Genomic DNA, 19608 nt, shown 5'->3' on the forward strand with positions numbered 1-19608 from the left:
CAGGCGCTTCCCCTCTTCTTCTTCGTCCTCCCTCGAGGGGCCTCCCTTATCTTGGCGGCATGGTCAATAGCTCGATAAGTTGATTGTCTTGTCTGCCCAGTCTGCGGGGCAGAAGGGGGCCAGAGTTTCGGGGGCAGATGAAAACAGCTTCAATATCCATGGCAATAGTACACCGATAGTACGAGTATTCACAGTCCCTGAACCACGGGGTCTCCGGGAGATGAACAGACCGACTCCCCAGGCCGCCGGCCAGGGCAGGCGCAAGATGGAGCGGAGCACGGATGACCTCATTCAAGGGAAGTCGGAAGTCGGAAGGCGTGGTGGTCTAAATGCCTCTCCTGGGGGACCACACCACCATGACAGATGAGATCCAGGACGGGATAACATTAGGTGTGGCAGCGTGACGAGACGACTCCGTTGAGCTCCTGTAGGAACCAGAGGTGGTGATGGCTGTACCCCCCTCGCATGCAGTTGGTCCATGATCAAACGACGTGAATGGGTGCGAACAAACCAACATGGCGGGAGAGGATGAATGGGCAACAGAATTGTAGCTGGCAAGATCCAAGCACTGGGCTGAATCGGTTCTGGACCCGAACATGCCCTTTTCGTGGTATGCAGGCGTGCCATGCTGGTGCGCAGTATGACACCACTACAGCTCTCCATCCTTCCCGTTCCTATGCATCCTATTCTTGGCTCATCACGAATAGTACGATATTACCTATGCGGCTGCCTCTAAACAAAGGCGCTGGGCCTGTGTACGAGTAGGAGTGTGGTCCGGACGCTGGAAAGCGCCAAGGGCGGATGGGGAAGTATCGTACTCGTAGTTCGTCCAAGGGGCCGCTTGGGGTGAGCATGGTCTAATACTAGGTAGCTGGAACCAGACAGTCTCAACAGCGACGTGGGTGCAGACGGATAGATACCACTAACTAGGTACGTAATAGGTGGATGGATGCAGCAGCACGCACGCTGCCCATAAGGTGGTGGTGACTGAGGGAAGCCCCGATGGCGCCACCCCTGTCTGCGAACGAGCTGCGAACAGCCCACGGCAGTCCAGGGCAGGCCCAGGGCAGGCCCAGGGCAGGCCTAGGGCACTGCAAGCCCACTGCAAGCCCACTGCAAGCCCACTCAGGGCAGCCCACCCCACCAAAAGTCACCCGCCCACTGTCTCAGTTGCTTCCAGCGCCGCAGCCACCAAGCCCAGCGTGGATCCATGGATGGATAATATTAATGGCCACTAATACCAGTATTGGTCGCCCACCCGCTTTGTCGCTCCCCCGGTTACCAACCTCCTTCCCACCCTGCACCACCACAACAATCGTCGCATACTTCACCGTCTGCCTCATCGTCGCGCAACCACAAACCGCCAGTCATCGCCTGTCAACCGTCGCTCAATACCACTGTTGGACCTCGCCAATCGAGTCATATACACTGTATATCCTGCCGACCGCTTTTCGCGCCGCAACCGCCTTTGCGACACTCTGCGCGCCCACCGTCGCATCGCCCCCAGCGCTGGCCAACCGTCCACAGAGCGAAGAATCTCTCTGGCGTCTCGGCCCTTCTCGCCCATCGCCACTGCAAACCTCTACCCGTCTGGACACACCCAAGGAGCCGTCAGACCCCGGTTGCCCGTAATGCTTCTCTCCCCACCCCTTATAACACGCGGCTGTCGCCCGCAATCGACTCCGCTGCCCTCAACTCCCACCTCCAAGACTCTCTTTGGGCCCCCATTGTCGCCGCCAGCGACCGACTGCGTCCCGAGATCGACCTCCCGCATCATTCCCATTGACCCCTCCAGAGTGGTCCAGACGCGCGCCGCCTCCCGCGCCCTCCACGCCGTCACAGCCCCGGCCCCAACCGCTCCGGCGCCCGCACACACCACCAGCCCCCCCAACACCAGGAAGCGTCTTAGGGACGTGGAAGATGAATCCTCCTACCCACCGCGCCAGTATCGTCGGGTGAAGGCGTATCCTGCACGGCGGACGGATAATGGCCGTTCCCCCGCACCCCGAACACCTCCCTCCCGCCCCATCGCGCGGCCCCGGACCCCACCAAGCTGCGCCTTCGCCCCGGAGGCCATCCCCCGTAGCCTCTCGCGCGCCGACTTTGCCAGGAATGCCATCATAGGCAAGGCGCGCGGCGAGGAGGACGAAGAGGAGGACACCCAGAAGACGACGACAACGCCGCGGCGCAGCCGGAAGGGGGACGAGCAGGCGCGGTGGAGCCCCAGCGACGACCGCGCCCTCATCGATTTCATCACGGCCAAGGCTGTCCTGCCCGCCGGCGACCTCGAGGAGTGCTCGCTGCTTCTGGGCCGGCGTCTCTCGGGCGATGCCGTCTGGTCGCGCTGGCGCCATCTCGTCAACCGCGGCGCCGTCGGCCAGCGCAGGATCGCGGACGAGGACCTGACACCCCTACCGCCCATGGCCCGCGGGCCCGCTCAGCCCGCCTACCGAGTATCATCTGCGTAGAGTGGGTGTGCCCTGGGGGATGCCTACGGGCACACCGGTGGCACCACCTGTTTCCAAGGGCTGCAAAATCGGTACTCGTCTTTTTTTTTAAATGGTACAAACGGACGGGCGTTACAAGGGGGGGTTTAGGGGAAAGGGGGACTCAATACCCATGGGACGGCTAGGACTGGGGATTCTACAAATGATACCACATGGGCAAACTTGAGGGGGACCGGTTTGGTCTCTGGAGTACAGGATAATTAATTGTACTTAATGTGTTAGGATCTGGCATCAAACTGGACGAATGGGTAATATCCGCGATGAGCTTTAGAGAGGCCTCATCAATTGCAATTGAGAATTCAGAACACGCGAAACAACACCGGTGCCAAGCAGAAAGTGAAGTCGTAGTGATAAAAGCCAATGGTCTGTCGACCAGCCAAAGCTCAGTTCATCGTCAGGCTCGCTCGCCACGTAATAAGCTATTCTATCTTCTATCGATCAATCCTCCCTCTGGAGTGAGGGATTGCTGTATGCTAAGCTCTTTCTCTTCCTGTTGTAGGTAGATGAAGTCATTTCATTCGTTGCCGGGCCGCATTGCCGCAGTATTATCCCCGTCCCAAGACGGGGAGATTGGGGGATGCTCGCATGGGGGGGGGGAAATCCGAAAACTCAAGTCGTGTCTAACACGGCCGTGTGTGGTAACAAACCCACATCTCCAACAGCTTCTTCTTCTTCTTCTTCTTCTTCTTCTTCTCCTTCTTCTTGGCTACAGACAGCGTAGCTTGCGTGAGTGTGACATGTTGTTTAAGCTGCTGGTGGTTGACACTCGCCTTCCTACGGCGGCGTCATCTGCTCCTCCATCATCCTGCGCACCTCGCGCTCCATGTTCTTCTCGGCGTCGCCGGGGGCCTGCTCCTCCTCCTCTACCGCGCCCGTCACCTTGTTGGCCAGCTCGATCTTCTTCTGGCACGCCTTGTTGATGAGCTCCTCGATGGTGCCCCGGGAGATGAACCGGAGAACCTCGACGTCCCGCTTCTGGCCCAGCCGGTGCGCGCGGTTCTCGGCCTGGATGTCGTCCTGCGGGTTGTCCGACTGATCAAAGATGATGACCTTGTTCGCCGACGTCAGGTTGATGCCCGTGCCGCCCGCACCCGTCGTCAGGAGGAAGACGGGGATGTCTGGGTTCTCGTTGAACTCGTCAATCATGGCCTGGCGCTCGCCCACGGCCGTGCTGCCCATGAGCACGCGGTGGTCAATGTCGTTGATGGCCAGGATCTCCTGCAGCAGCTCAATCATCCGCGAGAACTTGCTAAACACCAGCACCCTGTCTCCGCTCTCCTGGTACCGGCGGACCAACTCGATGAGCTTCCTGACCTTGCCGCTGTCCATCTCCGTGTTTGGAGGATAGTCAAACTGGCCAAGCAGTTTGGGGTAGTCTCGGCACCACAGGTGCAGCTCAAAGTCGGACGAGTTCTTCAGCTCCTGGATGAGGTGCTTGAGGTCCGGCTGGTGCAGCTCAGACTGGGGGATCCTATCCATCAGGATCCTGCCCATCTTCTCCACCTTGGCGTCGTTAAAGTGCCGACGAAAGAGGAGGGGATGGATGGCTGCCTTGCGGAGCTGCATCCAGACATTGTTCTGGTCGTTGCCGCGAGCCGTGGTCCGTATCGTACGCTGTGAGGGTTCCGTCCTAAATAGCACCTCGTATTCGTCGTACACGGACTTGTGGTTTTCCGGCATATCGCACAGCATCAGTCTGTTGACCTTTGCAGGCATGTCCGAGAGAACCTGGTCCTTGCGCCGCTGGAGGATGAACGGCTCGAGGATGGTGCGTGCTCGGTTGACGCGCTCACGGTAGAGAAACGCTCCATTGCTCACGTCTCGTACGCTGACCTTTTGGCTAAATATGTACTTGATGTGCTCCATGTATCCCTCAAACATCTTGGGGTTGATGAAATTGAGAAGGGCAGTCATCTCTAGGAGGTTATTCTGAACAGGGGTACCTATCATTGAGTTAGCACTGGGGGCTCCATTGCGGTGGACGTGTGGGATGCTATTCACCTGTCAAAAGCATCTTCCAGTCGGTCTCGATCCGGCGCAATTCTTGGTAGATCTTGGTCATTGGGTTCTTCATTTTGTGACCCTCGTCAAAGACGGCCGCGTGTAGGCCCATCGAGTTGAGGGAATCGACGTCCTGCGGCCCATTGATCTGCGAGTAGGTGGCCAGCACGACGTGGTAGTCGCCGGGAGCCTGCTCGACCTGGTATCCAATCTCCATACGCTCGGACTGGGTGCCTCGGTATCCGATGACCGACAAGTCGGGGGCGAACTTCTGAAACTCGGCCAGCCAGTTGTTGTAGGTGCTCGGGGGCACCACGATGAGATTCGGCCAAGGGCGCTCTGCCTCGCTCCTCCTACGGCTGTCAAAGGACTCCACCAGGTGGCTCATGAACGAAATCACCTGGCACGTCTTGCCCAGACCCATCTCGTCGGCCAGGATGCAGCCGATGTCATATGTGTGGAGCAGGGACATCCAGTTGAGGCCGAAAAGCTGAAACGGCTTCATCCTGCAGTGGCCGTCCATGAACGCTGGCTGTTCAGGGATAGGAGGCCTGCAGAGCTTGCTGCTCGAGATGCTCGTAGGGGTCGGCGGGGAGTCATGTTCGGGGGTGCTCTGGCCACTCCGCTTGCTGTAGCCGAAGCTGTTGACGTCCCAGGTATCCATCACGTCCCTCACCGTCTTGGCCTTCTTCTCGCACTCGGCCACAACGTGATCAATGGCCTCAACGGCATTCAGGAACACCTCGATGGCCTCCACGGCACCTTCTCCAGCGCTGACCCTGGAGGCCTTGCGTGCGCCGGGCTTCTTGGGGACGGTGACTTTTCTCGCCTGGTCCAGGCTGTTGAATGGCCGCTGGGCGATGATGGGTTCCAGATTGCTCTCCGTCATGCCCGTCATGGCACCAAGTTCTTGTAGCGTGGACGAGTTAATACAGTCCAGCACTCTCGTCATGATATCGTCGTCAGAGGTCGGCGAGCGCTCTGCCTGGTATGCATCGTCCTTGTCGTTGTCCACGAGATCGATCACAAGGGGATCGTCGCTGGACGGGGGCCGGAAAAATGGCTTCTTCGGCGAGGGTGTGGACGGGTTCTTCAGGCCCCGGACCAGGCGTCGTTTCGGCTGCTTCTGCTTTGGGGGGCTGGGGGAGGGGTTGCGTGAGGAGGAGGGAGCCGGCGAGGGCTTGCTGGAGGTCCTCGCCTGAAGCGCGGCCTTGCTGACGAGGCGACGGCCGTTGGGTTTTGGCGGTGCGGCAGCCTTGGAGGACGACGAGGGGCCATGTCTCTCCAACCAGTCCATGGCACGCTCAACATCGTTGTCCGTCTGCTTGAGAGCTTGCCGGACCCTGTCTGAGCTGTACCTGGAGCCAAACACATCATAGATTTGGCGAATCTTCTGCCTCTGCACCTTCTCCTTCCCGTCTGCCTCGGAATTGTACACGAAGGACGTCACATGGGCCTTGAACGTCGTGGGCCTGATGTCCCCACGAGGCGGCGTCAGATCGTCATCGTCGTCGTCGTCGTCGGATATCAGGTCAATAGGGTCGGACGCCGGGCGCTTGTTCACGTTCGGGGGCGGACGAAAGAGTGTACCAGCGGGAGCAAGGCGGGAGCCAAGGTTCAGGCGCTTGGCAGGTTGTTGGAAAGGCGAGGAGGCGGGCACCTCGATCACGCTGGGAGGTGAGGTGGACTCGAGGGTCGTGCGGCCGAGGACTTGGGTGGGCTGGGTGGCATCGTCGTGCCGAAGTACGGCCCCGGGGGAGCAAGGGATCGTGTCTCCCGCCAGCTCGTCCAAGTCGTCTATGTAGATGGGAGTGCGGCTCAGCGATGGGTTGCGTGGGAGGGCATTGGAGTGCCGAATGGGCAGTGGAGAGGAGCTTCGGGCCATGGTGAATGAAGCATGTATATCATGCCTCGGGGTGCAGCCTGGAAGGTCCCTCGCACCCAGAAGACAGGCAATTGACCGACTGAAGTGCCTGTGTATGGAGGGGAGGGCTGCAAAAGGTGTGGAGAGGAGGAAGACGAGGGCGAGGTGAGGCTGGAGGTGAGCAAGGTGAACGAGCCCCCGTGGGGTTTTTTCAGGGCGCTGCAGGTTGGTAACGGAGCTCGCGAGTCGTGGCGATAACGCGTTCCCTGAAGCAGCCCCGCCACTCTAAAAAAAAAAAAGAGAAGACGCCTAATGAAAGAAAGGCTGCGAAGCGGACAAAGGCGATGCAAGGGACGGGCGAGGATATGCTCTGTCGAGCCTAAACTTTCCAAGGCTCCTCATTTGTGTCACGTATCGAGTATTGGGCTTGTCACGGCTCAATCCCCGTTGACATCCAACTCTGCCCGTTGACTGCCGTTGCGCCTTTCCGTTCAGCCACCATCGCGTAGTCACGTGTGCACTGTCAAGTGGTTGTGGCTCTAAACGTCACCTCATCTCATCCTGGTGGCTCAACATGAACCCTGGGAGATACAACCTCCCGTCAACATATTGAGAACGCCTTCAGCTGCAAATCAAATTGAACACAGCTGATCCATTCACGCATCCCCATCACGCCGTGCAGTCAGGCATCTTCCAGCCCATCCCCACCCTCCACTCAAACTCACCATACCACACACCGTTTGCCACCTGGCATAGACAGACAGCATGGCCACCCGCCGCATCGTAGGCTCCGAGAGGACCATCCTTGAGAAGGACGACAACACTGAGGATAAATCCAACATCAGCCCCGCCGTGTCCCAGTAAGAAGGGAAATCGAAACCCCCATCTCATAAACAACCGCTGACCCTAGTCTTCAAGGGACGTCATCTACAAGCTCCTAGCCTTCACGTTTGCCATGATTATTGTCCCCATCGGCTCCTACTTCCTGACCGTGAACACCATTTTCCGAGGTATGCATACCTTTCCCAGCTTTCCTCCCTCTTTCCTGTTCTTCCTCTTGTGTTCCATCTCAGCACACCGCAAAGTCGCAACTGACACTCCGCTTTCCAGGAAACTCGAGCTATGCAGGTGGCCTAGCCGCGGTGCTCGCCAACGTGGTTCTCATAGCATACATCATCGTTGCCATGAATGAAGACACATCAGATAAGGACGATAGCAGCAAGTCGGAGAGCAAAAAGCAAAAGTAAACTACTAGCATACTTACTTCCATCAACGGATATATCCACGATGCTCTCGAATCAGCTACCAGCCATTCATTCTGGCGTTGTTTGGTCATGGGGTCTGTAGACCGTGAAGTGCGCTGTATTTTTTTGGCCGTATTAAGTCGTCGGTATCACAGGCTGGCCCTAGTGAGCTGGTCGTGCTGACTGACCACGTAGTCATATAACCCTAGCTCCGAACGGCCTAACCTGGTGAACCGTTTGGATCCGGCCAGATCCAGTACCATCTTCTTTCCCATTTGTGAACAATTCCAGGCTCCTTTCTGACATAATCATACCAACCAACGCCTCGTACAGAACCTGCATATCCATGCGACCTAGCTTACTCCTCGTAGTAAGTTGCCCCCGGGGAAGCCGCCTTTCCAGGATCCTCATTAATTGTGTGATCAATTATCCCGCTTGACCCAACCCTCGCTCATTTAGGATCGTGATCCATCAATCATCAACCGCTGCATGGATCCTCCACGCGCTTTCCAACCGGGAGAGGGTATCGACATAGAAGAAAAAAAAGAAGAAAAAAAGCAAGGATAGACTCGTCGTGGCAGTGCTGGCTTTGTATGCCACGACCATACTTTTAGTTGCTTTTGCTGAATCGCCTAGAAAACCAGCTCTTCCTCTTTTCAGGGGCAGCTGGCCGTTCTTGATCTTGCGTCTGCTGTGTGCTCTGCTTTGTCAAAACCGAGGAGACTTCCTTACGGGGTACAGGTGGTCGGCCACCCTGTTGGATGGAACCTTGTGGCGGAGGAACGGGACGCCGACTGGCTTGATTCCCTCCCAATCTCAGATTTTGATATTGCTGAGGCTGGCTGAAGTCGATACCATAATCGTTTGCCGGATCTCCGCGCCTGGCGGGGGACTGGCGTTCGATCGAGCTGTTGTCGCTACTAGTCGGGTCGGTCTGATAGCCAATCTGGTCCGAGTTTCCGCTCCCTTCGGCAGACGTCACCGTCTCGTAAGAACGATCCTTATGCGATAGATGGTAGACATTGGTGTCGCGTCCATAGTGGCGAAAATGCTCGTGATTAGGCGGCGCCTGCCTAGGAGGTCCCGGCATATACGCCCCAGTGTAATTGTCAAAGTACCCTGACTGGCCATTAAACACGCTGCTTCGTGCCGAGGGAGCTACTCCCAGGGCGTATGGAGTTTGAGATGCAGGAGTTTGAGATGGAGGTCTGCTGCCGTAGTAACTGTCAGGCCGATAACGTGACTTGCTTGCTAGAAAATTGTGAGCTTCTGGACGACTGCAACACTGCACGGTTGGAATGGCCATGTCTCACCTTGCTGATAGCTGCTACGCCGGTTCAAGTTGACTGCCGAATCCGTCTCTTGTCTCTCGTTAGATAATGTGTCTTTGATAAGGGGTGGTCAACAAGAGGCTTACCGGCGCGGACCATCGACTTACGATTGTATGCCCCGTCAATAGCGGCCTCGAAGCTACGAATGGTCTCGAGTGGTCGCTCCCAACGGCTGCGGGTAGGATTTGACCTGTCCGGGTCGGCTGCAACAGCGTTAGTGAGGCGCCTGAAACAGGGTCGGGGAGGGGCCAACTACAAATGGGGTTTCCTTCTACATCCTTATGCTCAATGTCACGGAGAGATCCGAGACGGGAATGTGTCATGGCAGCGAGGACAGCTAAATCCATCGTCAGTAAGGCCGATATCAAGAGGGAGGGAGTTGCGATGTGGGGGGGAAAACGTACCGGGCTCCATCTCGTTTATGGCCAAAGTGGGATCGGCTTTGGTGTGAATTGGCCTCTCTTTCTGCTGAGCAGAACCCTGCTCGGGGTCGGGCTTGCTTGTTATCGACTTCTTGCGGTTTTTGTCCGAATGGAAACTAAACGATCGAGATTTCTTGCGCCTTTCGTGTGAATTTTGGGAGGATGAAGGTTGTTGCTGCTGTTGGTTCTGCTGCTGCGACGACTGCGAGGACGATTGGTACTCTTGCGACGAGGATGGCTGGTGTTCTTGAGGTGATAACGGCTGCTGATAATACTGCTGCTGATGCTGCGATGGGCGTCGGGGCTGCTGGTAGGATGGCTGGGACGATGGAGCCTGTCCTTGGGGGTAATGAGCTGGCGGCGGCGGCGGCGGCAGCTCTTGATGACGACGGTCTTGTTGGTGCTCCATTGTAGGCAGATCAAGGCTGGGACAGCCGTTTTATTGAGTCGGATCGAATTGCAGGGGCCTGGCCAGGTCCGGGAGCCAGACGGCAGGGTTTCTGGCGGAGCTCGTGGCCCGGGTCGTGGGACCAGGACTTGACGACTCGTCGCTTGTGGCAGCGAGAATGGATCCCGAGATCTTGGCCCGCAAGACTAGAGCCGCGCGGGTGCCGCAGAGAAATTGATGTCGACCCGTGCCCAGTTGAGCCCAGGTACGTATGTAACGTGTATTTGTGTGGCCGTACGGACGTATTCGTACAATACCAGACAGTAGAAAGCTGCCAGTACTAGTAAGGAGATGGGGATAATATCACAACAAGGGGGTGGGATGGGAGATACTGAGAAGTGTGGAAAAAAGCAAAGTTGAGAGCGGCGGTGACAGATCAATGGGAATGGATGGAGGTGAGGCGATGTTAGGCAGGGCAAGAGGCGCGAAACGGGTGCAGTGCAGACTGCAGAGTGGCTGTACCCAGGTACCTGACTCGGTTCCAGGTTGGCAAGGTATAGCTTGGTACCTGAGGCGAGGACGATGAGGTGGCGGCGATCTGACGAAATCCGCAAGCGCACTTGGGTGAGGCAACGGGGTTAAGGGTACGAACACACAGCAACACTTCATACATAAGGCATGAGCTGTTCGGCATTTGCTAGGGAATGACGGAAAGTGCGGACGCAACCATTGGAGTCGGGTTGCCAGGCTACGAGGCCCAGGCAGGACCTCACTGTCTTACTGCCTCCCAGCGTTGGCACTCGGAGCAGCCAGCAGTCGATTCCAACGGAGTGGCTGCTGATGGTCGTCTCGTGTTTACTGCGTTCAATCGGCAAGCCTCAGCACCAAAAGCGGCGGTGCAAGGGGAACTGGGCAAGATCGCCCCACACCAAGAGGCACAGGGGTCTTCTAGCGCGTGAGGTGTCGGCGTGTCGCCCGGAGAGTGGGGCCTTGGCGGGGGTTTGGCCTGGTGAATGGTGGGTGCCCTGGGTGCCTTGTAGGGAAAACAATGGCAAAGTTGCAACCGGCGTCTTTCAAATCGCAGAATTGCACCCACAAAACCTGATCGCGGCGCATTACAGTTGACTTACTGGACATAATACAGTGTACTCCGTACGAAGTGGCGCTTGGCGCAACCACCACAGCACCACCAGGAGTCCAGTACCAGCAGGGCAGGGGCTTCCTTTTTTTTTTTTTTGTGCAGCCGTAGCGTCGCACTGATTCCTACCCGCTCATCCGTGTGTGAGAGAGAAGGGACTGGCAAGGACTGGGCTCGTAGCTCGCCGATAAGAAAGCGAGGAAGGAGGCCTGTTTCGTTTCCGACACTGCCATGGCAAGCGCATCCCGCGTGAAACATAGCGTCGCCGGACTCGGGTTCCCACTTCCCACCGTCCTCGGCTTGGCCACAGGCTCGACCGCAGGCTCGACAACAGGCTCTCGTAGCGCCGTCGATCTTTTACCTACGACCATACATAGCACAACGTGCAAAGTACGTACGGCTGGCCTCCAAGTTCTCTGTCTGCTGAGTCGTGGCCTCGGTGGCACAGAACTGCACAGAACTGAAATGTCGTCTCTGCCGTTGGCACATCGACGAACGCTGGGGGGGGCTTCGATTGTCTCGGAAAATCAGGGGTGGGCCCAGCTGTAGAGTCGTAAGGGCTGACGTCAAGTGCCAGCGCAAACGTGCAACCCCCCGGGGGGCACCGCGATCTCTCCTCGTAGATGAATTTCTAAGGGATGGGGTACGAGTATGATGGAAGATGGGGAAAGCTTAATGGTCGTTTCTCAGACACTCTAACTACGTACATCCTTGATAGCAGATGCATCCGTCAAGCCACAGAAATCACCCGCTCCAGCGCAGCACCATCTACTACTTGCCTCCCGTACTCCTTCGTACCTTACGATACCTATCATTAGGTACGTTGACCGCTTCCATCAACTCCCACCACGTCCCACCACATCCCACGGGCACCACCGCCTCCATCACCGTTGCCATTCTCATTGCCGCATTCGTCTAACTCTGGCATTTCAATTCATCATGACGGCTTCAAGAACCGGTGTCGGATCAGCCCAGGAAATGCACCACGACGCCGCCCCCCCGCACACTAGCTGCCACCTTGCAGCTCTCCCTGGCCACCTTGCCACTGCCAGATCGTGACAACCTGTGCAAATCTGTGCGATGCCATCTTGGCCGTCTCACCATGACGTGTAGACTCCAAACAATTCGACGACGCTCTTTCATGCCCTCCATGTCGTGGAACCTCACCCTGGCCTAAAAGTCCCCACCACCTCTCCCCTCGGCCTAGCAAAATAATTGCAGATAATAAGGGTTACATTTCCCCTGTCCGGACGGCAGCTCAATAGACGGCCTAGAGACGGATGAATTGGAACTAATAATAATACCGATTGCCCGCCGCGTCAAATGGGCCCTGGGAGTCGTCGTGGCTTACACGAGCATGACAGCTGTCTGTCTCTGGGCAAATCACCTTCGATTCGCCTCCTCGTGTTCGGGGCCAGCCCACTCACAGCCTCACACCACCTCTACCTAGTCACATCATTGCCCTAAACTGTCCCGTCACATTCGAGGCCTCCTCCCCATGTCGCGACTCTTGAAAGCTATCCGCTGCTTCCGGAACCATTCCCAAAAGGACACGCCGATGTTAGCCCCAGGTCTTTATCCAGGACGCAAAAAAGCTCACACCTACGTGCGTGCTGGAATTTAGACACTGATCCTACGGATACCAACCGTGCATATCTTGGATGCCATTGGGAGCGGGCAGTGTTGCCCCCACCCGCAGGCGGCAGGGCTGATGCCCAGGAATGACCTCGTATTCCGCGAACCTTGGCAGCCTCCTGCGTGTTGTAGTATTAGGAAGAAAGAAAAAAAATGAGCTACAAGCATAAGTCTCTAGTCCCAAGACTGTACTATCGCTGATAAATACATCATCTGCACTTGGAACGGATAAGTGGAAGCGAGAGTTTGGCTTTCACGAACGCTTATAGACGATAGCGACCCAAGTGACACTTGCCCTCGATATCCCTAGCATTGGCCTCGGTTCAAACACTACCTTATGCTTCATACGAGTAGTTCCATGCTTCATTTTAGAATCATTCGACTTGATGTCCCTGAAAGTTTGTTTCAACAACACATAGGCCACAATCCACGCCATATAAGATGAAGGGTCCTGACTCGGGATTTGGACTGGACCCCTGATACGGACTAGGCCTCCCCAGTCTGAAGGGTTTGTTTTGGGGGATAGGCACATATTACCGTATATCATTCATTATGGGAGGCCAAACTAGTGTGTAAATATATGACTACAGCTCTAATGGCGAGTGATGGAGTCTACTTGGTACGAAGTACCAGTCATCAATATACTCATGGATAAGGGAGCAAGAATGTTTAGAGTTCTAAAAGCTCCCATCAGCAAGGGTACCTGGTAGTTTAGTCAATATTACTCCATGTACTCGGAAGGCTGGCGAATGCTATGAAGGATGACATCAGGCCCAGAACCAGGGTGTTAATGGCTGATTGTATCCCTCACGAACTCGGGCTGGGCTCTCACTTCCATCATGCTCATCATAGCATTAAGTTTGAACTAGACAATCTGCTACCTATAATGATGCGAGATGTCGATTGTTGTTGCTGCTTCCCCGAGTGTGGAATGGGGGGCCGTACGAAGTAGTTCGTCCACGTTCCTTCCCTTGTGGAGCCGTCTATGTTGATGAATCCTACTCGTATAAATCCAGTCCTGTGAGAGACAATTGGTATGGAGCGGGCCAGAGGTGTCTGATCCCCAGAGCTAGTGTTAGACACGGGATGTGTCCATCCCCACTCCAGGACTAAGAAGATCACCAGCGGACTGAGCAAACAACGTTGAAGCCAGGCACAAGGCACATGAACAGCATCCGTAGCAGGATCAGATCTAACTGTCGTAAATTGGCCTAGAGGCTGGTTGGAACCTCGGCGAGATGCCACCCCAGCCGCCAAGACGCACATGATATATCCTTGTTTCTGGTTTTTGTTTTTTTGCTAATCGCCCCCTCGTCCACCATGTCCCCAACGACAATGAGACCAAGCCACGCAGTTTCCGGACGATACACAATGCCAAATCGAGTTGCCGTTGCTGTCGAGCCATTGCTCATCGGAGAAGGCGTCCACGGAGGACCAAGTCACGGGGTGCTACCGGATATCCGGAGATTTCGACGTAGGGGGGATTTGACGTCTTTTTTGAATTGAATGCCTCAAAGCAAGGCAATATGCTTTATCCTTGCCTCGACCAATGCAGCCAAATGAGAACCGTCCTCACTACCAACTCCATCCCGAAGCCCTGTTATATCGCCGAGGGGTACAGCATGACACGAACCGAAGCACCGAAAGACTTAGTGGGGAGAGGGTTGACGAACTTGGCACGGACGACACCAGAGTTGCCTAGAGAGATTCAGTCAGTAATCGCTTCTTTCCCACAGATCAGGCCTTGGTCGCCCAGAGGAGAATATCGTACCGTGCGGCCGGGTGACGCGGCCCCAGATCACGCGGTGCTTGGATCCGCGGACCTCCTTCTGAGCCTTGTAGACGTAGGCGATGCGCTTGCCAAGGTAGAAGCTGTAATCATGTCAGCTCTGAGATCCCGGAGTTGGTCGACCATCTACACAAAAACGTACTTGGCAGCCTCGGCATCATCGACACCCTCAATCTTGATGAGGCTGGTGGCGGGGTGGGTGGTGTGACGAGAGCGCTTGTAGCTCAGGTGACGTCCCCTAATTCCTCCATGTTAGCCATCCGTTTCCCTCGATTCACTTCGTCACGTCGCGGCGGATTCGGGTGGGATTCGTCGGCATCAGGAGATGACGAGAAATTGACTCGGGTGCTCGCGGTCGGATATTCGGAGGCGGGATGGAGATGTGGGATATACTCACTTGACGTAAACTATGGCAGGCATGTTAGCGAATTGTCATTGAGGGAATGCCCGTGCGTTCACGGAGGGAGTCGCGATCATCATGGGAGATGTCGCGACGAGGGGGACAACTCACGTCGGTGGCCGGCTTCGGAAGGCATTGTGACTGATTATGTGGCTTCCGCCCTCTTAACGAACCCAAGGGTATAGGAAAAGAGTCGTCGTGGAAACGTCTTAGCGAAAAGACTTCCCTGTGGTTAGTTGCCGGTCGGTGATGGTCGTGATGCTCGGGCTGAGGTCGAGTGGATGCGATTCTGGTGTGTTGGTGACCCTAGCCCGAAAATTTGTGCCCTTGCAATCACGTGTGGGCGTTAGGGCAGGTGGTGAATATTAGATAAGCCATTTGTGTGACCATTCGTGTGGCTGGCAGGGCAACCGTAATCGGCTTGCGCACCAGCCACCCGTCATTCGCCACATCCTCAAGCCACAATTAACATGGCTCCAGCCGGGGTCTCCTCTCCCCATGGAGTCCACTTCCCCAAGGTAACAAGCAATTTCGCCTACTATATCGGTCTAGAGGCAATATTCAACCTGAAAACTTTCGCCGAAATCTGTCCTATCCCCGGATACCAGATTTATTTCAGACAGGGGTTCTAAAAATCAAAGTCACGGCCTCTCTCGACTCATCCAAGCGGTTACTCCTATTTGCGAAGTTGATCGTTAGCCGCGTGAGGATGCGGCATCGCAACTCCATCACGGTCTATTGGTACTAGTGATCTTCGCATGAGATACTACTCCTAATAACCTCTCCAAGAAATTGTAAGTACTATGGGGAAGAGGGACAGGGCAGCGGCGACGGGACTGAAGAATGTTGTCATACTTTCGACGCGCAAGGCTTCATAAAATGGGCTCCCCAAGGTTTCTGCAGGGTCGGACTTGCCAGGTGCGAGCTTACCGGAGTCAAGGCGGTGGGGATATTTGCCAATAGGAGCTTTACCAGGGAAGGGTCGATAGGGGAGGCTCTCTAGGAGGAGATCCACAGGGTGAAGATTCGCCATGGGAAGAGGGAGGAGATTCATCCCAGTCCAGGGGACAAAGCTCGCAATGAAAGCTCGTCCGAGAAAGATGCTGACAGATACTTTCCAATTAACACAAGGCATATATATAGTATGTGCCCACAATGTACGCGATGTCACTAATGGAAATCAGGAGGGACGAGGTACTAATGAAGATGCTCGCTAATGCCTAGCAAGCCAGTGAACGACATGGCCAGCTGATCGAGAGTAGTGCCCTTGGGAGCGCTGCGGCTTCCATAATCGCTATGATAAACAACTTTTCTAAATGGTATCAGTATAGGTTCGTCTGTAGTTCTTTGGATCACGACCCCAACACCGACACTCCGGGGCAACTCCACCATCGAAAAGCATTGCTGTCAGGATGTTGAAAAAACCGCAAAGCTGGGCGAACTGTAGCAAAGTCTCTGTGGAGATTTGTTCATCGTACTACTTTATGCTTCGGGCTGCTTCTCTACGAGGCCCCCTACATGCGCCGGCATCTACAACGCTCTCGTGAACCAGCTCAACAGTAGTTGAGGCCAAGATGTACCATGCTTGAAGGTAGCCCGCTTCAACACTTTAGTGTGATATACAAATGGCCTACGCTGTTGCATATCTCATTAGGATACCCATCTATGTAGCCCCGGCATCGTGTAGCAGCTTGAAAATGTGGTCATGGCCATCCTAAGTAGTCTTGTATACAGGTATGTTAACCCCTTTTCTCCGCTCCAATATCTCGACTCTCGCTCAGTGATAGCTTCATAAAAGAGCCGTGGCTACCCACAGAGCCGAGGATGATGGCTTACATCTGTGTTCATCTATTGGTAAGCTTGAGGTGATCTTCAGTATGTGTCAATGTAGCAAGGATATTGGTATTGGAATCTAACTGGAGTTGTAATACAGCTAAAAGAATCTCCCGAGATCCTTTCGACTTCTAGAAATTACCTTATATCAAACTAGGCAATACAGGGCTTTCATGAGCACATAGTCCAACCAGGTAAACTTACACTGTGTTTCAGACACGATATGAACACACCAGGGAAATCATATCTCTATATTAGTATACTCTATATGTACATATGTAGCCACTGCACGGCTTCTGAAAGACCTGAGGACGTTGAAAGGTCGCCCAACTATGCCCGCCACCGATTTGTTTGGTTCGGCCCATGTTGTCGCATGAATTTTCTGCAGGTGGCAATACCTACGCTGGGGTTGATAGTATGGCGATGGTCCACCACAATAGAGGTGATGACAGTCTCGCCGTCATCGGGCATCTCGGGCAAGAAAGTCTTGTCTTACTGCTTTCACGGCAGCCCGAGACCCTCGGGGGGCGGGGCAAGTTCCGTTCCCCGATGCCAAGTATCCTCATCCAGTTGCATACTACTACTAGTAGTAACTAGTAGTAGTTGAGTTGACGGCCGAGTGATATTGATGGAGAATGTCTCCTTGTTCGGTTGCCCCTCCATCCGGTGCTCCTGTGTTTCGCCCCTTGAAAATCTGATTCCCGAGTGAGGTCTCTGGTGAGGGACAGTAATAAGTGCCATGAAACCGGTTGGAGTTATCCTTGAAGTTCGGCCCGAACCTAGGGCAGCCATTAATGGTCTAGGCTCTGACGCCAACCCCTCTTGATGATAGATGCGTCAGCCATGTCTCAACTATGTCAATGCTTCTTCGATTTGCCTCTTGTTGTTTGGACATGGAAGGAAGGGTTGGAAAATGGTTTCTTGTTATGGTACCACAAGGCAGTCATCATAAATGCGCTGTGGCTGCGTGGCGAGGCCCGTTGAGGCAGCCGAAGTGGTGGTTGACGGATTACGGAGGCACCTTCTATGTTGGCCTCAAATTACTAGGTACCTAGGTAGTATTAGGTGAAGACCAAGTGAGGCTCACGTGACAAACCGAGATGTTTTGGCTCGGTGGTCACGACTGTCGTACATAGTGATTATCAAGCACGGCATGGAAAGAAAGACAGACCAGGTTCGCGTCAGCACCACTGTGAATCGCAGGAGGAGTTGCAAGTTCTTATATGCGGCTTACAAACTGCGGAGTCTTGCGACAAGTGTGCGACTGTGCGACTTGGGTGGGCGAACCGGTCATGCTCGCCGGCACTAACCTTGATTCGGGTAAGCCCCGGTCTACTGTGGCCCAAAGTTAACTCCGTCGTTACTCCGGGTCATTCTTCGGGCTCATTGCCCGGGATTCGCATTTCGCTGGCGAGATGCACCGAGCGTCGCCTCCGGTCGAGGACCCCGGGAACACCATCTCACGGCACGGAGAAATTCACCGAGGGCCGGAGCCTTGGGGAGCGAGGGTCGGTTCAACAGGTGGACTAGTCGGGACATCGCGAGCCCCTCACCACCGACTGTGCGGATCATAGGTTGGGGCTTTTCAACTGCAAAGGCGTCAAAGGAAGAAAAAAGAAAAGAAAAATGCAACCGGGTCACTGTGAGGTCCGGTGATGGGGCCTTGTCCTTGTCCCGATGCAGCGCAGCAGCGCGGCGCATCGGCCAGTGGTGGTGAAGAAATACCGCAGCACCACCGGTTGAATTGAAATATTGTTGGGGAGGCGGCTTCCTGAATCCTGCATGCAAGTTGCCAGTGGTCCGTCTTGGGTAATAAGTCTTGGGTAATGTGACTGGACCGGCAATAGTCACAATAGTGTCGCCTGTCGACGCCGTCTTGGACGTTTATCGGAGCATCGAGCCAGGCCCTGGTATTCATACCTATTGCTGGATATGGCATTTCCGTGGGCGCTTGGACGTGGCGTCAACATGCCTGCTTGCCCTGGATGGGGGTAAGCGGCATGACCGATTTGAAATCCGCGTCGGTTGCCAGATGGGTGGTGACGGCACAGTTGCTACGTTTCCGCGCTACAGAACCAGCAAACTGACGTATGCTAATGGTACCTAGTCAGACGGGCATAGTTCCGGAGAAGACGGACGGATCACCAGGTATTGATCAAAATGGAGAGCTCCAAGCGACCCCCACTGCTGGGGATAATACTGGCTCGCCCTCAACGAAGTTGGTTGAGAAGCTTGACAAGGCCCGACGATAGCAACATCTGGGTAGTAATATCTGGGCGTCGAACACCACGATGGGCGGCCAGCAATCCGTTGACTCAACTCGGCCCTACGTCAACGAGTCTGAGGAAACCATGAGGTAGTATTAGCGGGCCCGCCGTTACTGGAGTGGGCTGGACACGGCGTGGCCCACCCCGATGCGGCAGGCCCCCAATCTCAGGCGCTCAGTGGCCAGCAGCAGACTTCGGACATAGGACGAACCGACGAACTGCAGCAGTGCAGACCGCCTGCGGGCTTTACTGCCAAAGCCGCATAATACTACTAATGTAATAATAAAAGCCGGCTGCTTATGTGATGCGTTCCAAGGTTACGTGCGCGGGTGCCCGTCCGTGGGGGGTGCGTTGCAAAATAGGCGGCCATGTGTCAAGCTCGAGCCGGCGGGGACATCAATGTCGTAGATAGAACTGCGTAGAGCCTCCCGTCCCCACTCCTGCACCTACAGGCTCCTCGTGCATGCTACAAGCCCACGACAAGCACCTAACCCACCGGAGGAGCTCCGTCACTCGGTGGCCGGTGCAGTGCTCCCCTCCACCAGCACTATACTTACCTACCTACCTAATACCTCTACCCATCCGCCCACCCACCCACCTGGCGCAACTCCTCCGTCATAAAAGTAACCCTTCCATCATCCGCGGTCCGGCCCCCCAAACCTTCACCCCTTCTGCTCGTTCCTGCGCCGTCCACCGCCGATCCTTGCAGCTGGACGAAGCCATCGCCATTTTCTCCGACGACTTTTCTAGTTGCTAACCGGGCTCTCTGTCTATCACCATGGAACAGAG

At 55.4% G+C, this 19608-nt stretch overlaps 5 protein-coding genes across 5 annotated transcripts; 2 read left to right on the forward strand and 3 right to left on the reverse strand.

Annotated features, from left to right (window-relative positions):
- Positions 1-1631: 1631 nt before the first annotated feature.
- On the forward strand, positions 1632-2468 carry ACO1O0_000308 (uncharacterized protein; the record flags this gene model as incomplete). Its single annotated transcript, XM_083189807.1, has 1 exon — positions 1632-2468. One exon carries the CDS (start codon positions 1632-1634, stop codon positions 2466-2468), a length of 837 nt encoding a protein of 278 aa, XP_083053666.1.
- An 813-nt stretch (positions 2469-3281) lies between these two features.
- Positions 3282-6393, reverse strand: FUN30 (DNA-dependent ATPase FUN30; the record flags this gene model as incomplete). The annotated part of the gene is made up of 2 exons (XM_083189808.1): positions 3282-4450; positions 4509-6393. 2 exons carry the CDS (start codon positions 6391-6393, stop codon positions 3282-3284), a joined length of 3054 nt encoding a protein of 1017 aa, XP_083053667.1.
- A 744-nt stretch (positions 6394-7137) lies between these two features.
- On the forward strand, positions 7138-7619 carry VMA21 (vacuolar ATPase assembly integral membrane protein VMA21; the record flags this gene model as incomplete). Its single annotated transcript, XM_083189809.1, has 3 exons — positions 7138-7232; positions 7291-7382; positions 7483-7619. The coding sequence occupies 3 exons, from the start codon at positions 7138-7140 to the stop codon at positions 7617-7619; spliced, it is 324 nt and encodes a 107-aa protein (XP_083053668.1).
- Positions 7620-8226: 607 nt separating this feature from the next.
- Positions 8227-9361, reverse strand: ACO1O0_000311 (uncharacterized protein; the record flags this gene model as incomplete). The annotated part of the gene is made up of 5 exons (XM_083189810.1): positions 8227-8774; positions 8930-8977; positions 9034-9150; positions 9258-9284; positions 9352-9361. The coding sequence occupies 5 exons, from the start codon at positions 9359-9361 to the stop codon at positions 8227-8229; spliced, it is 750 nt and encodes a 249-aa protein (XP_083053669.1).
- A 4769-nt stretch (positions 9362-14130) lies between these two features.
- On the reverse strand, positions 14131-14855 carry RPL33B (60S ribosomal protein eL33; the record flags this gene model as incomplete). Its single annotated transcript, XM_083189811.1, has 5 exons — positions 14131-14228; positions 14302-14402; positions 14462-14557; positions 14717-14726; positions 14831-14855. 5 exons carry the CDS (start codon positions 14853-14855, stop codon positions 14131-14133), a joined length of 330 nt encoding a protein of 109 aa, XP_083053670.1.
- Between the last annotated feature and the right edge of the window lie 4753 nt (positions 14856-19608).

The sequence above is a fragment of the Amphichorda felina genome (genome assembly GCF_050947745.1).
Source record: "Amphichorda felina strain 45539 chromosome Unknown scaffold_1, whole genome shotgun sequence".
NCBI lineage: Eukaryota > Fungi > Ascomycota > Sordariomycetes > Hypocreales > Bionectriaceae > Amphichorda > Amphichorda felina.